Source organism: Schistocerca gregaria, chromosome 4, assembly GCF_023897955.1.
Source record: "Schistocerca gregaria isolate iqSchGreg1 chromosome 4, iqSchGreg1.2, whole genome shotgun sequence".
Classification (NCBI taxonomy): domain Eukaryota; kingdom Metazoa; phylum Arthropoda; class Insecta; order Orthoptera; family Acrididae; genus Schistocerca; species Schistocerca gregaria.
In genome coordinates this window covers 719,292,451-719,316,616 of record NC_064923.1, presented here as the reverse complement: position 1 = coordinate 719,316,616, position 24,166 = coordinate 719,292,451, and the positions used below count along the sequence as shown (strand labels likewise).

The following is a 24,166-nucleotide window of genomic DNA, read 5'->3' as shown; positions in this document are numbered from 1 at the left end:
TATATGAACAAAATATCTAAAGGCTTTAGAGAGGGTCTTTGTGATAGGTACATTGTTATGGTATTTATTGTAGGTTTCACACTTGGTGCTTCTACTAACCAGGTGTGTTTCTGTTAACATCTGCCTGTCTATGGATTTATGCTTTGCTTTTTTCCTATTGTGCAATAAGTAATGTTTTTTTCTATTAAAGAAGCTTTCTTATATTATTTGTTTACTAATAAGGGTTACAGCCTTTAATTTTTTTGCTAGGTTTGTACTGTTCTAAAGCTTGTTTGATTATTTCCTGGAACTGGAATCATGGTTTCTCCCGTTTTTTATGCCCAAAATCTAGCTCCTGTATGAGGAATGTGGTAAAATCTTTGTTTTACTGAATGTACAAGTGTTTTCTGCTTATTTATTAGCCCTTTTTACTCTGATTGTCGTTTTGGGGGAGTGGACCAAACAGCTAGGGCATTGGTTTAGGAAAGAGTGAATAAGGAAGTCGGCTGTGCTCTTTCAAAGGAACCATTCCAGCATATGCCTGAAGCGATTGATGAAAATCACGGAAAACCTAAATCAGGATGGCTGGACGTGGGTTTTGAACCTCCCGAATGTGAGTCCAGTGTGATAACCACTGAGCCATCTTGCTGCTGCTTTTTTTTTTTCTGGTGGCTAATGTGTCGTACTTACTGACAGTCTGTGTAAGGGTCATGTGTGTATATAGCCAATAAGATTGAAATATTGAAGGAAATACAGTCACACATGCCTATGAAACTTGACATAAATTGAAATACATGCTACCTTGTCACAGACTCACAGTATATATTACATGGCTCTGAAGATCAGAAATAAGATAAGGTCAATATTTGGGGAATCCACATTGGAGACCATTGGCACATACCTAAAAAGCAAATGTTATTATAGTCTAGAAGAATTTCTAAATGAATAAAAAGCAATGTAATAGTTTATAGTTATAGATTATAAGAGGGAATAGGGAGTAAAGATACAAGTACAAATGGTATACTTTCGAAGCCATATAGATACAAAGTATACATGTTCACTGTATATTCATGTTTATATATAGAATTATAATTTGAATGGCGGTTTGTATCCCGTTCTGTACATCCATACTTCATATAGGTGTGTCAAGGCTATGGTAATGATTCGATGAGTTACGAAAAGATTTAAAATATAATGTTGTATTTTTATTATAATAAGCAATGTATGTATTGCGTATTTCCTGTAGTATATAAAATATTGTAACAACTTAGGTTAAAGACTGACGAGTCACCAATGTTCTCAATCGAATGATTGTATGAAAACATGTAATGTGGCAATAAAGTATCTTATCTTATATTTGGTGAGGGTCAGCACTACTAATTTTAAGTAATTTTCGATGAGCTTTAAGAAGAGTTCCCATACATTATTTATTTATTTATTTGTAATTTTCCCCCTTTATTGTAAGGTGGCTAAAATATTCCCAAGTATAATGATGTAGCTATGGAAAATCACAACTTTTACCCCATCTTTGATAGTTATTCTTGGTCAAACCATATCACATGCAGACTCAAATTCTACCTTGGTTCACCAGCCCTACAAAGACATCTTTTATATATCTGCCCATCACTTTTATAATCTTAAATTTATGTGGTAACCTGTTCTCTGTCAATATTAAAATCCAATCTAGTTTTCCCATTTCAGTAAAATAGATGAATATAGTGATTTGTTGTCATAGTTATACAGTTTATAGAGGGCTCTTAGTAGATAGGGAGTTTCGACAAGGAACCCACATTTACAAACACACCATTTTGTTATAAATAAGTAAGAAGTTGAGATCACTTTCAAATCTCCTGCTTGATGGTACACACGCAAACAGAGAAGAGGGTGCCAGTGTCAGCCGCATTTGTAATTGTAACATATATACAATTTTTCTGGCTGTAATAATGGCTGCGACAAAGTTAGGTTCATAAGGAGGAGGGTCGGCGGTTGTACTCCAGGGATGAGCTACACTCTTGATTTTAAAGAAAACGTACTTCACCACATAAAAGAGTTCACAATGACAAGTACGCAAAACATGGCTCATGCAGTGGACTCCTGTAGAGCTCACAGGTCAGAGCTTGTTGTCTCCAATGCATGTGTACTATGAAGTGGGAAATTTGAAAGTGATCCACTTTTAATATTATTTTACATTCAAACTATATATTTCCTGGCATGGGTTCCTTAGCATGACTTCATCTACTGAGTCCCATTTATAACCCATAGAAGTCTGTAATAGCAATTGTGAAACAGTGCTAAAACCTAATGTAGTAGTAGGCACTCTAGATTTTCATTTGAACTGTATATGACTTTACTGCTAGTTGCATGCTGAATGAAAAAATTTGCACATCATCTGATGGAAATATAAATATTCAATTACATTTCATTTTCCAGGGGGATTTTGTTAATCACTTGTCACTGGAACATCCACAGACAAAAGAGCAGCATCATTGCCTTCTTTGTGAGAAGAGCTTTACTACTTCAGATAAACATCAGATGCACTTGCAAGGAAGATTCCATCGCTATGTAGAATTAACTCAGCGAAGAACTATTCATACTGTTTTTACACTATTGACGGGCAGAGCATGCCCTGGACTTCCATCTCTCACTGATGCCGAGATGGAAGGTCTTGGTTGGTTTCCATCAGAACCTGGAACTGTACATTTCTATCACCAAGCTACACCATTGCAGATGGCTGTCCAGGTAAATTTGTCACCTTTTTTCTGATAGTATTATGCTACTTTGTGGTCATACCAATGCTTTTTAACATGTGTTAAGAGGTACAGCTATCTCTTTGGCACATCGTCTCTTACAAAATTTCATTCAGTATGTCATACAAACTAATATCGTGCTGAGGATCTAATTTTAATACTAGAAATTAATTTTATAAATGTGGGAAATGCTGCTGTAGACCATTTCTGTCAGTGTCTTGTGTATATTGTTCCTTATTCTTCAGACATTCCATTAAATCTTTCAGATGTTTGGTAATCTAGTGGAGAAGTAGTAATTGGTATTCCTGAGTCATGTACCTGGAGCTGTAATCTGGCTTAAACTATCTGAAGAAAGGCATTTTTATAGCCATCAGTTGTACACACTCAACTTTATTCTCCACGAGTTTCAGTGATTATAACCATCATCACTGGAAGAAAAGTAGCACATTAGAAGGATCAAAAATGTATACTCCTCTTAAATGATCCAACAGCATACCAAACACAATTATGTTCCTCAGTGGCATGTAATGAACGCATGATTTGGCTAATGTCATAAATCACACAGATAGGTTAACAGTTTGCAGAAAAGTCTTTGCACTGTGGAACATCAATGGATTTGACATGCTGTTAAGTCATTTATGAGTAAAATGTATTTTTGATCCGTCTGGTGTAATGCTTTTCTTACAGTGATGGTAGTTGTAGCAATCAAAGCCAGTAAAGAATAAAGTTGAATGTGTACAGCTGATGGCTACAGAAATGCTTTTCTTCAAATAATTAGCAGCTTTAGCAAGTTACCCACAGAAAGTAATGACTTGAACTGGTTTCCCCATTCTGATTTCTGGGAGGGGACTGCCAAGGGGGAGCTTACCATGAGAAAAAGATTGAATAATCAACTAAAGGATAGCATTCTACGAGTCGGAGCGCAGAATGTCAGAAGCTTGAATGCGGGAGGGAAACTAGAAAATCTAAAAAGTGAAATGCAAAGGCTCAATCTAGATGTAGTAGGGGCCAGTGAAGTGAAGTGGAAAGAAGACAAGGATTTCTAATCAGATGAGTGTAGGGCAGTATCAACATCATCATCATCATCATCATCATTTAAGACTGATTATGCCTTTCAGCGTTCAGTCTGGAGCATAGCCCCCTTATAAAATTCCTCCACGATCCCCTATTCAGTGCTAACATTGGTGCCTCTTCTGATGTTAAACCTATTACTGCAAAATCATTCTTAACCGAATCCAGGTACCTTCTCCTTGGTCTGCCCCGACTCCTCCTACCCTCTACTGCTGAACCCTTGAGTCTCTTGGGTAACTTTGTTTCTCCCATGTGTGTAACATGACCCTACCATCTAAGCCTGTTCGTCCTGACTGCTACATCTATAGAGTTCATTCCCAGTTTTTCTTTGATTTCCTCATTGTGGACACCCTCCTGCCATTGTTCCCATCTACTAGTACTTGCAATCATCCTAGCTACTTTCATATCTGTAGCCTAAATCTTATTGATAAGGTAACCTGAATCCACCCAGCTTTCACTCCCATACAACAAAGTTGGTTGAAAGATTGAACGGTGCACAGATAACTTAGTCTTGGTACTGACTTCCTTCTTGCAGAAGAGAGTAGATTTTAGCTGAGCGGTCACTGCATTAGCTTTGTTACACCTCGCTTCCAGTTCTTTCACTATGTTGCCATCCTGTGAGAATATGCATCCTATGTACTTGAAACCGTCCACCTGTTCTAACTTTGTTCCTCCTATTTGGCACTCAATCCGTTTATATTTCTTTCCCACTGACATTACTTTTGTTTTGGAGATGCTAATCTTCATACCATAGTCCTTACATTTCTGATCTAGCTCTGAAATATTACTTTGCAAACTTTCAATCAAATCTGCCATCACAACTAAGTCATCCGCATATGCAAGACTGCTTATTTTGTGTTCACATATCTTAATCTCACCCAGCCAGTCTATTGTTTTCAACATATGATCCATAAATAATATGAACAACAGTGGCGACAGGTTGCAGCCTTGTCTTACCCCTGAAACTACTCTGAACCATGAACCCAATTTACTGTCAACTGTAACTGCTGCCTGACTATCCATGTAAAGACCTTTAATTGCTTGCAAAAGTTTGCCTCCTATTCCATAATCTCGTAGAACAGACAATAACTTTCTCCTAGGAACCCAGTCATATACCTTTTCGAGATCTATAAAGCATAGATACAGTTCCCTGTTCCACTCATAACACTTCTCCATTATTTGCCGTAAGCTAAAGATCTGGTCCTGACAACCTCTAAGAGGCCTAAACCCACACTGATTTTCATGCAATTGGTCCTCAACTAATACTCGCACTTTCCTTTCAACAGTACCTGAGAAGATTTTACCCACAACGCTGATTAAAGAGATACCTCTGTAGTTGTTACAATCTTTTCTGTTTCCATGTTTAAAGATTGGTGTGATTACTGCTTTTGTCCAGTCTGATGGAACCTGTCCCGACTCGCAGGCCATTTCAATTATCCTGTGTAGCCATTTAAGACCTGACATTCCACTGTTTTTGATGAGTTCCGACTTAATTTCATCCACCCCAGCTGCTTTATTGCACTGCAATCTATTGACAGTTTTCTCCACTTCCTCAAATGTGATACTATTTCCATCATCATTCCTATCCCATTCTAACTCTTCAAAATATTCCCTCCATCTGCCCAAGGCATCCACAGGATTCACCAGCAGTTTTCCTGACCTGTCCAAAATACTTGTCATTTCCTTCTTACCTCCCTTTCGAAGACTGCTAATTACACTCCAGAATGGTTTTCCAGCAGCTTGACCCATAGTCTCCAAACCTGTTTCCAAAATCTTCCCAAGATTTCTTCTTGAATGCTGCAGTTATCTGTTTGGCTTTGTTTCTCTCTTCAACATAACTTTCTCTGTCTACCTGAGTTATAGTATGTAGCCATTTTTGATACGCCTTCTTTTTCCTTTTACAGGCTGCCTTGACTGTGTCATTCCACCAAGCTGTTTGCTTCTTCCTACTTTTACACACTACTGTTCCAAGACATTCTTTAGCCACTTCTAGTACTGTGTCCCTGTACCTTGTCCATTCCTTTTCCAATGACTGTAATTGACTACATTCAACTAACTGGTACCTTTCTGAGATCGCTGTTATGTACTTGTGCCTGATTTCCTCATCCTGAAGTTTCTCCATTCTTATCCTCCTACATATGGACCTGACCACCTGCACTTTCGGCCTCACAATCCCAATTTCACTGCAGATTAAATAATGATCAGTGTCATCAAAGAATCCCCTGAATACACGTGTGTCCCTCACAGCCTTCCTGAATTCCTGATCTGTTATTATATAGTCAATGACAGATCTGATTCCCCTGCCTTCTTAAGTATACCGGTGAATGTTCTTATGTTTAAAAAAGGAGTTTGTGATTACTAAGCCCACACTGGCACAGAAATCCAAGAGTTGTTTCCCGTTCCTGTTGGCCTCCATATCCTCTCCAAATTTACCCATAACTTTTTCATAGCCTTCTGTTCGATTTCCAATCCTGGCGTTAAAATCACCCATCAGCAGAACACTGTCCTTGTCCTTCACTCTAACAACTACATCACTGAGTGCCTCATAAAAACTATCCATCTTATCTTGATCTGTCCCTTCACAATGCGAATATACTGACACAATCCTAATTTTCTTGCTAGCCACTGTCAAGTCTATCCACATCAGTCATTCGTTTACATACCTTATTGTAACTACGCTGGGTTCCATTTCTTTCCTGATGTACAGCCCTACACCCCACTGTGCTATTCCTGCTTTGACTCCTGACATGTTGACCTTGTATTCTCCCACTTCCTCTTCTTTCTCACCCCTTACCCGAATGTCACTAACAGCTAAAACGTCCAGCCCCATTTTACTTGCAGCCTCTGCCAGCTCTACCTTCTTCCCAGAGTAGCCCCCATTGATATTAATAGCTCCCCATCTCATTACCATTTGTTTGCCAAGTCGTATCTTAGGAGTCCCTGGTTTGTCAGTTAGTGATCACCTCCAGAGGTCCGAGGCATTTTGCTCTGATTGTTGCCAGCATCATATTTAAAGTACCAGGGAAGCAGGTTGCTAGCCTTACTTGCCCTGAGTCCCAATGGGTATTACCCCTAACGGTTGAGGGACTAACTGGTGGATTTGGTAGTCTTTGCCATATGAGCACAAAGGTGACCACGACTCAGAATATGTCCGAGATGCCCTGCCTTATTCCAAAGTAACTGGTACCCCGACTGGTGGGACCACTTACTTGGCCACTCATACGTTGCCCGTGGTTCATGAACTAGGACATGACTACAGGAACCCACACCATGAACCACCGTCGACAGTATCGACAGCAGCAGAAAATGGTATAACAGGAGTAGGATTCGTTATGAATAGGAAGGTAGAACAGAGAGTGTGTTATTGTGAACAGTTTAGTAGTAGGAGTGTCCTTATCAGAATCAAAAGGAAACCACACCGACAAAGACACTCCAGGTATGCATGCCGATGTCACAAGCTGAAGATGAAGAAAGGGAGAAAGTATATGAGGATACTGAAAGAAGGTAATACAATACGTAAAGGCAGATGAAAATCTAACAGCCATGGGGGTGGGGGGGGCTTAAATGCAGTTGTAGGGAGAGGAGTAGAAGAAAAGATACAGGGGAATATGGGCTTGGGACAAGGAATGAGAGGGGAGAAAGACTAACTGAGTTCTGTAACAAATTTCAGCTAGTAATAGTAGCTAGCGAATACTCTGTTCAAGAGTTACAAGAGGAGGGAAAATGCCAGGTGATGTGGGAAGATTTCAGTTAGATTACATCATGGTCTAACAGAGATTCTGAAATCAGATACTGGATTGTTAGGTGTACCCAGAGCAGATATAGACTCAGATCACAATATAGTAGTGATGAAGAGGAGGCTGAAGTTTAAGACATTAGTCAGGAGGAATCAATACGCAAAGAAGTGGGATACAGAAGTAATAAGGAATGACAAGATGTGCTTGAAGTTCTCTAATGCTATAGATGCAGCAATAAGGAATAGTTCAGTAGGTAGTACAGTTGAAGAGGAATGAACATATGTAAAAAGGGCCCTCACAGAAGTTGGAGAGAAGAACGTAGGTACAAAGAAGGTTACTGTGAAGAAACCATGAGTAACATGAAATATCTCATCTGATCGATGAAAGGAGGAAGTACAAAATTGTTCCGAGAAACTCAGGAATACAGAAATACAAGTCGCTGATGATTGAAATAAATAGGAAATGCGGGGAAGCTAAAACGAAATGGCTGCATAAAAAATGTGAAGAAACTGAAAAAGAAATGATTGTCGGAAGGACGGGTTCAGCGTACAGAAAAGTCAAAACAACCTTCGGTGACATTAAAAGCAAGAGTGGTAACATTAAGAGTGCAACGGGAATTCCACTGTTCAATGAGGTGGAAAGAATACATTGAAAGCCTCTATTAGGGGGAAGATTTGTCTGATGTGATAGAAGAAGAAACAGGAGTCAATTGAGAAGAGAGAGGGGATCCAGTATTAGAATCAGAATTCAAGAGAGCTTTGGAGGGCTCAAGGTCAAATAAGGCTGAAGAGATACATAACATTCCATCAGAATTTCTAAAATCATTGGGGGAAGTGGCAACAAACCCTTCACATTGGTGTGTAGAATGCATGAGTGTGGTGACATACAATCTGACTTCCAGAAAAATATCATCCACACAATTCTGAAGACAACAAGAACTACAAAAATTATCGCATAATCAGTTTAGCAGGTTATGCATCCAAGTTGCTGACAAGAGTAATATACAGAAGAATTGAAATGAAAATTGAGAATGTGCTAGTCGACGATCAATTTGGCTTTAGAAAAGAGAAAGGCACTAGAGAGGCAATTCTGATGTTGCAGTTGATAATGGAAGCAAGACTAAAGACAAATCAAGACACATTCACAGGATTTGTCGACCTGCAAAAATCATTCAACAGTGTAAAATGGTGCAAGATGTTTGAAATTATGAGAAAAATAGGAGTAAGCTAAAGGGAGAGACGAGTAACATACAATTTGTATAAGAGCCAAGAGGGAATAGTAAGAGCAGACGACCAAGAACAAGGTGCTCGGATTAAAAAGGTTGTAAGACAGGGATGTAATCTTTCGCCCCTACTATTCAATCTGTACATTGAGGAAGCAATGGCGGAAATAAAAGAAAGGTTCAGGAGTGGAATTAAAATTCTAGGTGAAACGATATCAGTGATACAATTTGCTGATGACACTGCTAACACAAGGCAAAATGAAGAAGAATTATATGATCTGCTGAATGGAATGAACAATCTAATGAGTGCAGAATGTGGATTGAGAGTAAATCGAAGAAAGATGAAAGTAATGAGAACAGCGGGAAACTTAACATTAGGGTTGATGGTCACAAAAGTAGGAGTTCTGCTACCAAGGTAGTAAAATAACAAATGACAGAGGGAGCAAGGAGGACATAACACAGACTAGCACTGGCAAACAGGTCATTCCTGGCCAAAAGAAGTCTATGAGTATCAAACATAGACCTTAATTTGAGGAAGAAATTTCTGAGAATGTACATCTGGAGTGCAGCATTGTATGGTAGTGAAAGGTGGACTGGGGGGGGGGGGGGGGGGGGAATCAAAGCATTTTAAATGTGGTGCTACATACGAATGTTGAAAATTAGTGGACTGCTAAGGTAAGGTTTGAGGAGGTTCTGCACAGAATCAGAGGGGAAAGGAATATGTAGAAAACTCTTGACAAGGAGAAGGGACAGGATGATAGGACATCTGTTAAGACATGAGGGAATGACTTCCATGTTACTAGAGGGAGCTGTAGAGGAAGACAGAGATTGGAATACATCCAGCAAATAGTTGAGAATGTACACTCCTGGAAATGGAAAAAAGAACACATTGACACCGGTGTGTCAGACCCACCATACTTGCTCCGGACACTGCGAGAGGGCTGTACAAGCAATGATCACACGCGCGGCACAGCGGACACACCAGGAACCGCGGTGTTGGCCCTCGAATGGCGCTAGCTGCGCAGCATTTGTGCACCACCGCCATCAGTGTCAGCCAGTTTGCTGTGGCATACGGAGCTCCATCGCAGTCTTTAACACTGGTAGCATGCCGTGACAGCGTGGACGTGAACCGTATGTGCAGTTGACGGACTTGGAGCGAGGGCGTATAGTGGGCATGCGGGAGGCCGGGTGGACGTACCGCCGAATTGCTCAACCAGTGGTTGGCGGAAGGTGCACGTGCCCGTCGACCTGGGACCGGACCGCAGCGACGCACGGATGCACGCCAAGACCGTACGATCCTACGCAGTGCCGTAGGGGACCGCACCGCCACTTCCCAGCAAATTAGGGACACTGTTGCTCCTGGGCTATCGGCGAGGACCATTCGCAACCGTCTCCATGAAGCTGGGCTACGGTCCCGCACACCGTTAGGCCGTCTTCCGCTCACGCCCCAACATCGTGCAGCCCGCCTCCAGTGGTGTCGCGACAGGCGTGAATGGAGGGACGAATGGAGACGTGTCGTCTTCAGCGATGAGAGTCGCTTCTGCCTTGGTGCCACTGATGGTCGTATGCGTGTTTGGCGCCGTGCAGGTGAGCGCCACAATCAGGACTGCATACGACCGAGGCACACAGGGCCAACACCCGGCATCATGGTGTGGGGAGCGATCTCCTACACTGGCCGTACACCTCTGGTGATCGTCGAGGGGACACTGAATAGTGCACGGTACATCCAAACCGTCATCGAACCCATCGTTCTACCATTCCTAGACCGGCAAGGGAACTTGCTGTTCCAACAGGACAATGCACGTCCACATGTATCCCGTGCCACCCAACGTGCTCTAGAAGGTGTAAGTCAACTACCCTGGCCAGCAAGATCTCCGGATCTGTCCCCCATTGAGCATGTTTGGGACTGGATGAAGCGTCGTCTCGCGCAGTCTGCACGTCCAGCACGAACGGTGGTCCAACTGAGGCGCCAGGTGGAAATGGCATGGCAAGCCGTTCCACAGGACTACATCCAGCATCTCTACGATTGTCTCCATGGGTGAATAGCAGCCTGCATTGCTGCGAAAGGTGGATATACACTGTACTAGTGACGACATTGTGCATGCTCTGTTGCCTGTGTCTATGTGCCTGTGGTTCTGTCAGTGTGATCATGTGATGTAGTTGACCCCAGGAATGTGTCAATAAAGTTTCCCCTTCCTGGGACAATGAATTCACGGTGTTCTTATTTCAATTTCCAGGAGTGTAGATCGCAAGTGCTACTCTGAGATGAAGTGGTAAGCACAGGAGAGGAATTCGTGGTAGGCCGCATCAAACCGTTCAAAAGACTGATGACCCAAAAAAAAGCTACCAATAGTATCTGCATGACAGCTGTGACCTGTTCTATACCAAACAATCACACTCATACGGCCTGGCCATACATGGCCAACGGGACAGTATATCTTGCAGTGAAAACAATTCTCTTGTTCAGTATTCTGAAGGCCTCACAAAGGCCTTCACGAACAGGCAGCACTCCTAAAACGTAGTCCGCAAACAGATTTGCCACGCCGTAACCGCACAGATTACCTATCGTCCCACCACCTCCAAGAATCAGCTACAAAGGACTGTCACCCAGTATCACTCTGGACTTGAACTGAACCGTATTCTGCAGTAGGGCTTTGATTATCTCTCAGCATGCCCAGAAATGAGACACCGTATCCAAGATCCTTCCCACCCTTCCTAAAGCTGTATTGTGTCAGTCATCCAACCAACACAACATCCTCTGCCCAGCCCCTTCCAGCAGGGTCATATCACTGTGGGAGACCCAGGTGCAAGACCTGCCCAATTGACTCGCACAATACTTCATACTCCAATCCTGTAACTGGCTCATTATAGATCATCAGAGTTCAGCACACTGTGGCATAACATGCCAAAGTTAAGTGGCTGCTTCACCACCTGGGCCATCTCGATCTTTACCTCCACCATGAGCTTTTCTTAACTACACAGATGGGAGTTATGCTTGCAACACATCCTTTACTCTGTAACCCTCCTGGTCTTGATCACCATTAACCCTCTGTTCCTATACCCGTCACATAACAGCCTTCCCCTTGCTCTGTCCTAACACACTCTCCCAATTCAAACCTCTACATCACCTTCATTATGCACCACACTTCACTAGCTCCAGTACCTTTGTATCACATGCCCTGCACCTGCACCTGCACCTGCACCTGCCACCCCTCCCTCATGTATTTCTAGCCAACAAACCTGCTGCCTTCCTCTGAGTCACTAGCTCCTCATCCCCAACCCCTCTTCCTGCCTCTCTCTGCCTCTACCCTCCCCTCTCAATATGAACCCCACCCACCCTAATCTACCTGCTGAAATGCAATCCTGCCATTGTGGGTCTGGCCGGCACAATGTGTATGTGTTGTGTGTACTCATTCTAGTATGACAAAGGTTTTGTTCCAAAACTTAGCAGGTTTTCTTTCTCTTTTGTGTGTGGCTGTTGACACTTTCTATGAGCATTGTTCTTTTCTCGTAAATTACTTGCATTCTGCCAGTAGCTCCCTTTCTATATTTACTCACAACATACGTATTCAGTAGCAGAGAGAACTGAAATATTATGTAATGGAGGTGGATGCCTTGCCAAGAATATCTGCCTTTGCTCATACTTGTGAATTTTGTTTCTTGTACCTGTAGCTTTTTGATCAACATTGTACATTGGTCTTAATACAGACAACTCTCCCAACTCTAGTCATATGAAATTAACTCTAGTTTTCTCTGCCGTTCCACTTTCTGGTCCAAAGCCTGTAAGTCATATGAAATTAACTCTAGTTTTCTCTGTCATTCCACTTCCTGGTCCAAAGTCTGTAGAGCATAAAATAGTTCTTAACCACTTAACGTACACATTTCTGACACAAAACTTTCAAAATCTTACCTTTATTTTCCTACATAATTCTACACTCTCTTGAAAATGCATGGCATCAACAATTCATTTTTATGTTTATCTTGAAAATCAAAGGAGATAATGCAGTTGGTGGTAGCTAAACAGTATTATCCCAAGATAATTGGGGTTCATCAAGAATCTCTGCAAATATTCGTTAAAATATGTTATTTATTACAGATGGAAAAGTATACAAATAAGTTAGATAAGATATACAAGATAACGATCACATTAAAAATCCTTTTGTGTATGGTAGATTTTGAAGCATGTGTGACGCACAATGGGATCTTGCACTGGGGTCAATAAGTACCATGTTTCTCTCCAGATACACTTCCCACATGCATCCTGCTTCTTGGAACAAACTGTGCACACTCGTGTTGGATTACTCTTCTTCTGTGTTGGCTCGATGACTTCTGGGAAATGTCTTTCCGTCAACCGAAGGGGGTGGGGCATTCATCCTGGTCGCCCTGGCTTAGGAGAAATGATTCTTCCTTTATACTTCTCAATTACTTTTTCTGAGAGGGTCAATATTAATTCCAGTGAGTCTTTCCCCCCCCCCCCCCCCCCCAGGTTTTTCATATAAAATGAACAAATTCCACACAGAAACACCCAACAAACGAAAAAAAAAAAGATTTTCTTGTACTACTTCTTGCCTTACTTTCTGGGTATTGGGTATGATGTCATTCTTTGATTGGCATGATTCACTCCTCCAATTGTACAGTTGTAGTCAAGCACAAGTTTTGACTTTATTATTTTCTTCGACCTTTTCTGAGTCTCCACTATATCCATAGTATGGATAGATGAAAAAAGTACCACGTCGTTCTTGTCTTTGCGCAAAACTAGTACTTTTCCTCAGGTGCATTTTCCCCCCTTTCGTAATTTTAGATTTTGGAGAGATTGTGTCATTTCTTTCAGGATCATTTTTACTGTTCCATAACTATCAGTGGACTTCAAAATTAGGAAACCTGCTAACTGTCGAGATGTGTAAAAGTTATCTTTCGTTAGACAGTAACCTTGCTTCAGGAGTGGTTTTGCAAGTGTCAAGACAACTTGTGATGACATTGGAAAGTCCTTGAAGTTTGCATCCACCTTTGTCCCTTTCCCTGTGTAAATAATAAGGGTCCACACATATCCACTAGCCGATTCACACAGCATGTAGACTTTTATTCCAAATCTCGCCCTTTTCAGTGGGATATACTTTACCCAACCCAACCTGCCCTTGTACAACTTAAACTTTCATCCACCTAATGTCGCGTTCAGAAACAAAAGAACTTCTAAATTTATTTTCAAGGCACTGGTAGATGGCTAAATTTTGATCAGCATAAGATTTGGATGATATGCGGCATCATATACTTCGTTGTCATAAAAATGAAGATACTTTTTCATTTGGCAAAACCTCTTGTGGAACATTACATCATTGAAAAATGGAGTTGATATGCTTGCCTGCCATGACCAGTACATCTGCAATTCAGGTTTCTGTACAAGGCTGTAAAGTAATTAGAGCAAAGCAAATTCAAAGTTCTTCACATGATGTGGACAAAACGTTACAGCCAATGGTTGAAACACATTGGCTGATAGATTTAGCAATTTCCATCTGTATCATTTCCAGCAAATCTCCATCAAAAAAGTGTTGAAATATTCGAATTTCATCATCAGCAAAAGGAATCATACAACCAGGATTGGCAGAAAATGGAGCACAATCAGTATTTGGATTTCAGCAGGTAGATTAGGGTGGGTGGAGTTCATATTGAGAGGGGTGGGTAGAGGCAGAGAGAGGCAGGAAGAGGGGTTGGGGATGGGGATGAGGAGATAGTGACTCAGAGGAAGGCAGCAGGTTTGTTGACTAGAAATACATGAGGGAGGGGTGGCAGGTGCAGGTGCAGGTGCAGGTGCAGGTGCAGGGCATGTGATACACAGGTACTGGAGCTAGTGAAGTGTGGTGCATAATGAAGGTGATGTAGAGGTTTGAATTGGGAGAGTGCAAAAGGACAGAGCAAGGGGAAGGCTGTTGTGTGACGGGTATAGGAACAGAGGGTTAGTGGTGATCAAGACCAGGAGAGTTACAGAGCAAACGATGTATTGCAAGCATAACTCCCATCTGTGTAGTCAAGAAAAGCTCATGGTGGAGGTAAAGATCCAGATGGCCCAGGTAGTGAAGCAGCCACTTAACTTTGGCATGTTATGCCACAGTGTGCTGAACTCTGATGATCTATAATGAGCCAGTTACTGGATTGGAGTATGAAGTGTTGTTCGAGTCAATTGGGCAGGTCTTGCACCTGGGTCTCCCACAGTGATATGACCCTGCTGCAAGGGGCTGGGCAGAGGATGTTGTGTTGGTTGGATGACTGACACACTCTCACCTGAGACCAATCTAAATCTGTGTTTCCTCACTTGATGGAAGTTCAAAAGAGTCATCACCAGATTCCGAAACAGAGATGTCTTCCCACTGGAATGATCACTATCCATTTTACACAATTCCAAACAGGCGTAATACTGCGACAACTGCACCAAAATGCTAATAAAGGTTGCAGAATTGTTGCAATGACAAGAGAAGCGCTACTGACTTGACTGTAATCTAGTTGGAAAATATCCCTCAACTCCCAAGTCTCCTAAAGGCTTCAAGAGCAACACCCAGCATTAATAAACCAAAGTAAAACACGAAAAACGCCAACTAGCGGCAGCAGAAGGAACAACAATGACTATAACTGATTTCTGGTGCTAACTAGTGGCACCTGTTCTTTATTGCCTCTGGAGAAAGTGGACTGTATTCTAAGCACTAACATTTTAGACTGCTTTCAGGACACATTGTGGTGTCTCCCACTTCCTCTTGACAGCTGCCCTGGCCATCCCTCTTTTACTGTTCTTAACAACTTTTAGGTGCTGTTATCCATTTTTTATGCCTCACACTATTTTATTTTTTTGGAAGTGCAACTTCATATAACAAGGGACATGAAAATTTTGTGAAAACAATAACCCAAAATCAAACAATGGAAAATCCAGGCTGGAATGCAACAATATTATGAAAAGGAAAGTTGCGACTCACCTTATAGCGGAGATGCTGAGTCGCAGATAGGCACAACAAAAAGACTGTCACAAATAAAGCTTTTGGCCATTAAGGCCTTCATCAACAATAGACGACAAAAGCGCGTGCAAGCCGCCCCCCCCCCCCCCCCCTCTCTCTCTCTCTCTCTCTCTCTCTCTCTCTCTCTCTCTCTCTCTCTCTCTCTCTCTCTCAAACACACACACACACACACACACACACACACACACACACACACACACACACAAAACTGCAGTCTTAGGCAACTTAAACCACACTGTGAGCAGCATCACCAGTGCATGATTGGAGTCGCGACTGGGTGAGGTAAGGAGGAGGCTGGGGTGGCTGTGTAGTGCTGCAATGGGAATGGGAAGGAGTTGGATGAGTGAGCACAATGTCTAACGAAGGTTGAGGCCAGGAGGGTCATGGGATCGTAGGATGTATTGCAGGGAAAGTTCCCTCCTGCGTAGTCCAGACAAGCTGGTGTTTGTGGGAAGGATCCATATGGCACAGGCTGTTAAACAGTCATGGAAATGAAGGATGTCATGACAGCGTGTTCAGTAACAGGGTGGTCCACTTGTTTCTTGTCCATACTTTGTCGGTGGCCATTCATGCGGACAGACAGTTTGTTGGTTGTCATGCCCACAGAGAATGCAGCACAGTGGTTGCAGCTTAGCTTGTAGATCACATGACTGGTTTAGCAGGTAGCCCTGCCTTTATGGGATAGGTGATGTTAGTGTTACAACCACTGTGTTGCATTCTGTGTGGGCATGACAACCAACAATCTGTCTGTCTGCATGAATGGCCACTGACAAACTGTGGCAAAGAAACAAGCGGAGCACCCTGTTGCTGAACATGCTGCCTAACATGACAGCTTTCATTTCAGTGACTGCATCACAGCCTTTGCCATATGGATCCTTCCCACCAACACCAGATTTTGTGAATTGCGAAGCTGGGAACTTTCTCTGCAATACATTTACCTGTGTTAGTCACTATCCTAACCCTTCCAGCCCCTTCCCATTCCATTGCAGCACTACACAGCTGTCATTCCACCATCACACTCAGTCTTTTTACTTCCCTCTTTGTCCGCTACTCCCTCCCTACCTCTCCATGCCCTCTGTCTAACGTGCAGCACTCCACTGTTCGCCACCCCCACCACACTATCCCTCCCCCTCCCCACCCCTTCGTCCTCTTTACCCCCACCCAGTTGACACTCCCATTACGCACTGGTGATGCTGCTCGCAGTGTGGTTTCATTCGCCTAAGATTGCAGTTGTGTGTGTTGTTTATTGTTGATGAAGGCCTTAATGGCTAAATGCTTCATTTGTGACAGTCTTTTTGTTGTGCCTATCTGCAACTCAGCATTTGCGCTAAATGATATGCAAAATCAACAGTTTTCAGTGAAATAACACAGAAATTAGAAGAAACAAAACAAACAGCAAAACTGGCACAAAACACAAAATTTTCAATGCAGAATCTGACAAAAAGCAACGCTGAATGTTACAAAAAATAACACCAAAATTGGCTAAAAATTAACATTAAATTCGGTGAAAAAAGTAACACTAGATCTGGCAAAAAGTAGAATGATTTTTTTTCCTGTCCCTACATGCAACACTGAAATGAAGACAAAACCTTAAGAATTTCTCATTCTTGATACTGGTTGATAGTGAAAGAACAGTTAAACCGATACGTATATTTCTCTCAAAGAGAACAGGCTGCATTGCCATCTGTAACACTTAAATTGTTAGGGGTTGTGGGAGGGATGCCTAATGCTGAGCCCTGGGGGACTCTCAATTGCACCCACCCATCTACTGAGATGATTATAATGATTATATTTCTCTCACCTTATTTCATATTACACTCCTATTGGCATTCATTGCTGGCCGGAGTGGCCGAGCGGTTCTAGGGGCTACATTCTGGCACCGCGCGACCGCTACGGTCGCAGGTTCGAGTCCTGCCTCGGGCATGGATGTGTGTGATGTCCTTGGGTTAGTTAGGTTTAATTCTAAGTTCCAGGGGACTGATGACCTCAGAAGCTAAGTCCCGTAGTGCTCAGAGCCATTTGAACCATTTTGACATTGATTATGTTTTTACCATTTCCAGATTTATTGTTACTGATCTCTCCAACCAGCTGGAAGGAATTATTTATTCTGTTACTGTCTTACCCTTACATTGGGTCACTGATAGTTAGTCGTTGGGTAGGTGCTTCTTGCCACCGATGAACCCCAGGGGAGCCCTTGTATACTCTCTTATGCAGACCAACCTGACCCAGATATTTTTACCTCTCATTTGGCTATTTCTTGTCACTGGCATCAATATTGATTTCAGTGTTCCAGTTTCATCACTCCTACCTACAGTTCAGTCAAATTTCTGGTGGATATCACTAATGCCAGATCGACTATCTCAAGGATGAGGGAATGATGACTACACTTTCTAGTCCCTTAACCCTTTACCAAAACCAGCCAGCCAACAAAATGTTTAAAAGCTAAATGCACGAAACACCAAGTGTTTTTATTCCTAAAAATGTATGTTAACTTTTCAAGTAAAATCCTGCATATTCTGTCTTCTCATTATGCAATGCGTCTACGTACATACTCTGCAAAATATTGTGAAGTGGATGACAGTGGGTATTGGAAATTGTACCAAATGTGAAGGTTTCCTCCAATTCCAGTTGTGTGTGGAGTGTGTGAGGAATGACTGCTTAAATGCCTCTGTATTAAGGCCAAAGGCCTTGCCGCAGTGGTAACACCGGTTCTTGTCAGATCGCTGAAGTTATGTACTGTCGGATTGGGCAGCATTTGGATGGGTGACCATCCAGTAGGCCAGGCACTGTTGGCAAGCAGGCTGCACTCAGCCCTTGTGAGACAAAGTGAGGAGCTACTTGATTGAGAAGTAGAGGCTCCAGTCTCATAAACTGACATATGGCTGAAAGAGTGGTGTGCTGGTCACATGCCCCTCCAGATCTGCATCCAGTGATAACTGTGGGCTGAGGAGGGTCGGTATCATTGGGTCTTCATGGCCTTTTTGTGCAGAGTTTAGTTTTTCTATGCTGTACTTAGTCTAATCTAGTCCTTGAGATCCCTGTGTGAGCGATATCTACAGGGCTGAAGTATATTTTTGGTTTTTTCACGTAATACTGGTTCTTGGAATTTTTAATGTGGGCTTTCACAGGATAATTGATGTTTATGCCAATTCAGGTTTTAAAGCATTTCTGTGATGCTCTCTCATGATTCAGACAAATCTCTGATCATTCATGCTGCCCTTTTTTGATTACATTCAATATTGCGTCCGAGTCCTCTTTGGTATAGGTGCTACTCTCTTGACCAATTTCTGAAGAAGATGGGACACTTTTTTTTAAAGCAGTGTCCTTTGTAGACTTAGTGTATTTTTTCCAGTACTCTGCCAGTGAACCAAAATCTGCCAACTTTTTGCTGGTCTTCCAGTGCATCTTTCACCTTGAAGAATATGTTGCAAAAATGGAGTGGTAATCATGACTTCTCCATTCATAGCAGTTCTAGGAAATTATGGTATAATATATCGTGAAGTAGAATAATGCAGAAGAGTGCAACTTGGATTTGCTATTCCATTTCATAACCATACAAATTGTTGCACCCAGGTGTTTTTATGATCTGATTGATTCCAACTGACTCATTGACATTGTATTTGGAGGGTACGTACTACTTTCTTGCATTTTGTGAATTGTACAATTTTACATTTCTGTGGAGTTAAAGGAAGTTGTCAATATTTGCAATTGTTTGGAAAGCTTATCAAATCTGCCTGAATAGTTGTGCATTATTATTATTATTATTATTATTATTATTATTATTATTATTTTCATCATGCTCCCAGACTTCATTTATCCTTAAAGAGAGCTCTACCTTTTTTTCCTGTGTCCACTTTGTTCCATTTGCAGACTTCTTTGATCTGCTTCGTTTGTCTGTTAATATCTATTTGTCATAGATTTCCATAAAACTGCAGTCAACTCCTCCCCATTATATCAGGTTGCTTTTCCATTTTCAAATAGAGCTCTCTGAATTTAGTTTGTATCCAGAATTACTATTACTTTTAGGTTCCAGTGTTTTCCTGTGAATTCTTCTTTCAATTATTTCTATTTTTTCAAGATCTCAAATCTTCTTAGTTTAAGTTTTTCTGCTGCACACAGTATTTCCGGCCTTACTACTGTTTGATAGTGTCTTATTTTTGTTTTTAAGGACTAAGAGTTTCTTTTTATAGAGTTCAAGTTTTTTGTCATGGCATGCCTTTCCATCTTTTTTCTTATATTTCTTGTTATCCATTCTCGAAGGTATTTAAAATGGCTTGTTTTAGATAATGTGTTGCTGAGTTTATAGATTTCGTTGATATTTGTCATGGATTTTTTTTCGTCGCCCCCAAATCATATATTCAGTCCTACTTTGTCTGCTTTTCTTATAGTTTTGAGATTTGTTCTTTGGATCTATCCAGTGAGTCAGTAATTAATGCAATTTCATCTAAAAAAGCTGGATAGTCTGATTATTTTATTTTTTGAGCTTCTTCTTAATTGAACACCCTTAGTATCAATGGATTTCTTCCGTTCTCTCACTGCCTTCTCTAATGCACAATAAATAAGTAGTAGTACTTCTGCTTTTATTTCACATACTCTTGCCAGTTCCCTATAAATTTTACTTTCAGTGTTGTGTTTAAGTTCCTTTAATTATTCCTGTTGTTTTATTATCAAGTCTAGATTCTTTTATAATGTTGATTAATGTAGTTCTATCAGTTTTAAAATCTACAAAACTTACCACACATTTCCAGTTTCTGATTTACCTTTTTTGTATCATGTTCTTTAAATTTAGTATTTGCCTTGTACAGGACCTTCCCTTCCTAAATCCTACTTGATATTCTCCTAGTTGTCGGTCAACTATTCCTTCAGATCTCCTCAAAGTGCCTTGGACCAGTTATACGTCACTGAAGAGAGAGCAGTTCCTGTATAATTATTAGGATGTAGTGGTTTTTTTAATGCTGATGTCCTTTCTAATGGTTAGCTGTTTGTTGTCCAAATTTCATTAATGATTTCAGTTAGGCATACAGGATGGTTATAATTAAATTTCTGCTGTTTGAGCTAGTGTGGATGGGAAATTATTTACTTTATGGGTACCCAACTTCATAGGAATGGTGTTCAGACTGTACGCATTGCCATTAGGTATGGTAGTGGCGCAGCACTGTAGGATTAAAACACTTATATCAGTGTGCATTACAAGTGCAGACAATCAGCATGGACCTGGAAAGCTATAGTGCCGCTGCTCTTCGCAAGTTATCATCGTCTTTGTTTCCCCTGTATCCAGCATTGGGCCAGGTTGGGACATTTATGGTGCATCTCCACATTCCTCTATCCCTCCACCATTCTTCTTTAGTAATTGTTATGTTCCAGGCCAGCTTCCTTCTTCTTACATCTGTTTTCATTGAGTCAATCCATTGTGCTGTAGACCTCCCTCTTGCCCTCCATCATTTGTTTTGGTATTCTTCCATCTTCCTTTCTTTTCACATTCCTAAACCATTTTAACTGTTTTTCTCAATTCTCTCATATAGTTTTGTTCCTAACGCCTTCATTTCTCACTCTGACTCTCCCTAACATACTTCTTAGGAGTTTCATTTCACCATCTTGAATTCTACTTTCCTCTCTTCTTGTCATCATCCAAGTCTCCAATGCATATGTCAGCATTGGTGTAAAATATGTCTTGTGCAACACTTCCTTACACTTTATTGGCATCTTCCTTCCCAGACTAAGTAAGCCCCTCACCACCATATTCTTGCTTTTCTCCACACTGCATTTCATTCCATACCTCTCAATTTTTTTCATTTGAGATGTGTGTGTGTTCTTGTACCTCCTTACTATGGGTTTCCTGCACCGTAATGTAATCAGCAGATAGCAATAACTTCATCTCCATCCTTCTATGAGCTTCTTTTGTCTCTTTCACAGTTTCATCCATCACCGTTATAAAGATAAAAAAGGGCTCCAGTCTCGAAGGGTACAGGCCAAAGAAACGATGAGAATCGATCAAGCAACAGTTGGTATTGTAGTTGTAAATTGCCGTAGCTGTGTTGGAAAAGTACCAGAGCTTCAAGCACTGATAGAAAGCACTGAAGCTGAAATTGCTATAGGAATAGAAAGCTAGCTGGCTAAAACCGGAGATTAATTCTGCTGAAATTTTTACAGGGGTGCAAACCATGTTCAGAAGGGATAGATTAAATAAAGTAGTTGGTGGTGTGTTTGTGTCTTTTTGTAGTGAAGTTGAAATAGATAGTTCCTGCAAATTACTATGGGTAGAGGTTATACTCAACAGTCATACCGAAATAATAATTGGCTCCTTCTACCAATCCCCCGACTCAGATGACATAATAGCTGAACGGTTCAAAGAAAACTTGAATCTCATTACAGTTATAATTGGTGAAGACTTCAATCTACACTTGATTTGTTGGCGAAAATACATGTTCAAAGCCAGTAATAGACAGAAAACATCTTCCAAAATTGTACTAAATGCTTTCTCTGAGAATTACTTTGAACAATTAGTTCATGAGCCTACACGAATTGTAAATGATTGCGAAAACACACGTTACCTCTTAGCCACAAATAATCCTGATGTAATAGAGATCATCATGATGGATACAGGGATTAGTGAACACAAGGTCATTGTAGCAAGGCTCAAAACCATATCAACCAAAACCACTAAAAATAAACGTAGAATATATATTTAAAACAGCAGATAAAAATTCGCTTAATGCCTTCCTAAGAGAGAGTCTCCATTCCTTCCAAGCTAATTATGTAAGTGTAGACCAGATATGGATCAAATTCAGTGATACAGTATCGGCAGCAATAGATACATTCATACTGCATAAGTTAATAAGAGACGGGACTGATCCACCATGGTACACAAAACATGTCAGAACACTGTGAAATTTTGTGCAGACATCAATACGAGGTGCTTTTAATAGTTTCCACAATTAAACATTGTTTCAAAATATAGTAGAAAACGCAAAGAGATTCTGGTTGTATGTAAAGTATACCAGTGCAAAAAACAGTCAATACTGTCACTGCGCAATAGCGATGGAAATTTTACCAATGATGGTGCCACTAAAGCGGAGTTACTAAATACAGTTTTCCGTAATTCCTTCATGAAAGAAGATGAAGTAAATATTTCAGAATTTGAAACTAGAACAGCTGCTAGCGTAAGCGACATAAAAGTAGATATATTAGGTGTTGTGAAACAAATCAAATCACTTAAGAAAGGCAAGTCTTCAGGTCCAGATGGTATACCAGTCAGGTTCCTTTCAGAGTTCGCAGACACAATAGCGCCTTTCTTAGCAATCATATACAACTGCTCACTTGACGAAAGGTCTGTTCCTAAAGACTGGAAAGTAGCAAGGGTCACACCAGCATTCAAGAAAGGAAATAGAAGTAACCCATTGAATTATAGACCCATATCACTTTCCTCATTTTCCAGTAGGATTTTGGAGCATATACTGTACTCGAACATTATGAATCACCTTGAAGAAAATGGCTTATTGATACATAAACAACACGGATTCAGAAGATATCGTTCCCATGAAGTAATGAGTGCTGTCGACAAGGGATCTCAGATCGATTCCATATTCCTAGATTTCCAGAAGGCTTTTGATAATGTTCCTCACAAGCGACTATTAATCAAATTGTGTGCATATGGAGTATCGTCTCAGTTGTGTGACTGGATTTGTGATTTCCTCTCAGAGAGGTCACAGTTCATAGTGATAGCCGGTAAATCATCGAGTAGAACAGAAGTGATATCTGTCATTCCGCAAGGTAGTGTCATAAGCCCTCTGCTGTTACTGATTTACATAAATGATCTAGATGATAATCTGAGCAGCACCCTTAGATTGTTTGCACATGACACTGTAATTTACCGTATAGTAAAATTATCAGACGATCAATTCCAATTACGAAATGATCTAGAGAGAATTTCTGTATGGTGCAAGAAGTGGCAATTGGCACTAAACAAACAAAAGTGCGAGGTCATCCACATGGGTATTAAAAGAAATCTGATAAATTTTGGGTATACGATAAATCGCACAAATATAAGGACTGCCGATTCAACTAATGTTGTTGTTGTCTTCAGTCCTGAGACTGGTTTGATGCAGCTCTCCATGCTACTCTATCCTGTGCAAGCTTCTTCATCTCTCAGTACCTACTGCAGCCTACATCCTTCTGAATCTGCTTAGTGTATTCATCTCTTGGTCTCCCTCTATGGTTTTTACCCTCCACGCTGCCCTCCAATGCTAAATTTGTGATCCCTTGATGCCTCAAAACATGTCCTACCAACCGATCCCTTCTTCTAGTCAAGTTGTGCCACAAACTCCTCTTCTCCCCAATTCTATTCAATACCTCCTCATTAGTTATGTGATCTACCCATCTAATCTTAAGCATTCTTCTGTAGCACCACATTTT

General features: G+C 41.1%; 1 protein-coding gene across 1 annotated transcript in view; it reads left to right on the top strand.

Moving 5' to 3' along the window:
• The window catches only part of LOC126267045 (uncharacterized), a 50,074-nt gene that overhangs the window by 10,480 nt on the left and 15,428 nt on the right, over nt 1-24,166 (top strand). The window contains exon 4 of the mRNA XM_049971870.1: nt 2,410-2,718. Coding sequence (XP_049827827.1) covers nt 2,410-2,718 — 309 coding nt within the window. The remainder of the gene's footprint in view (nt 1-2,409; nt 2,719-24,166) is intronic.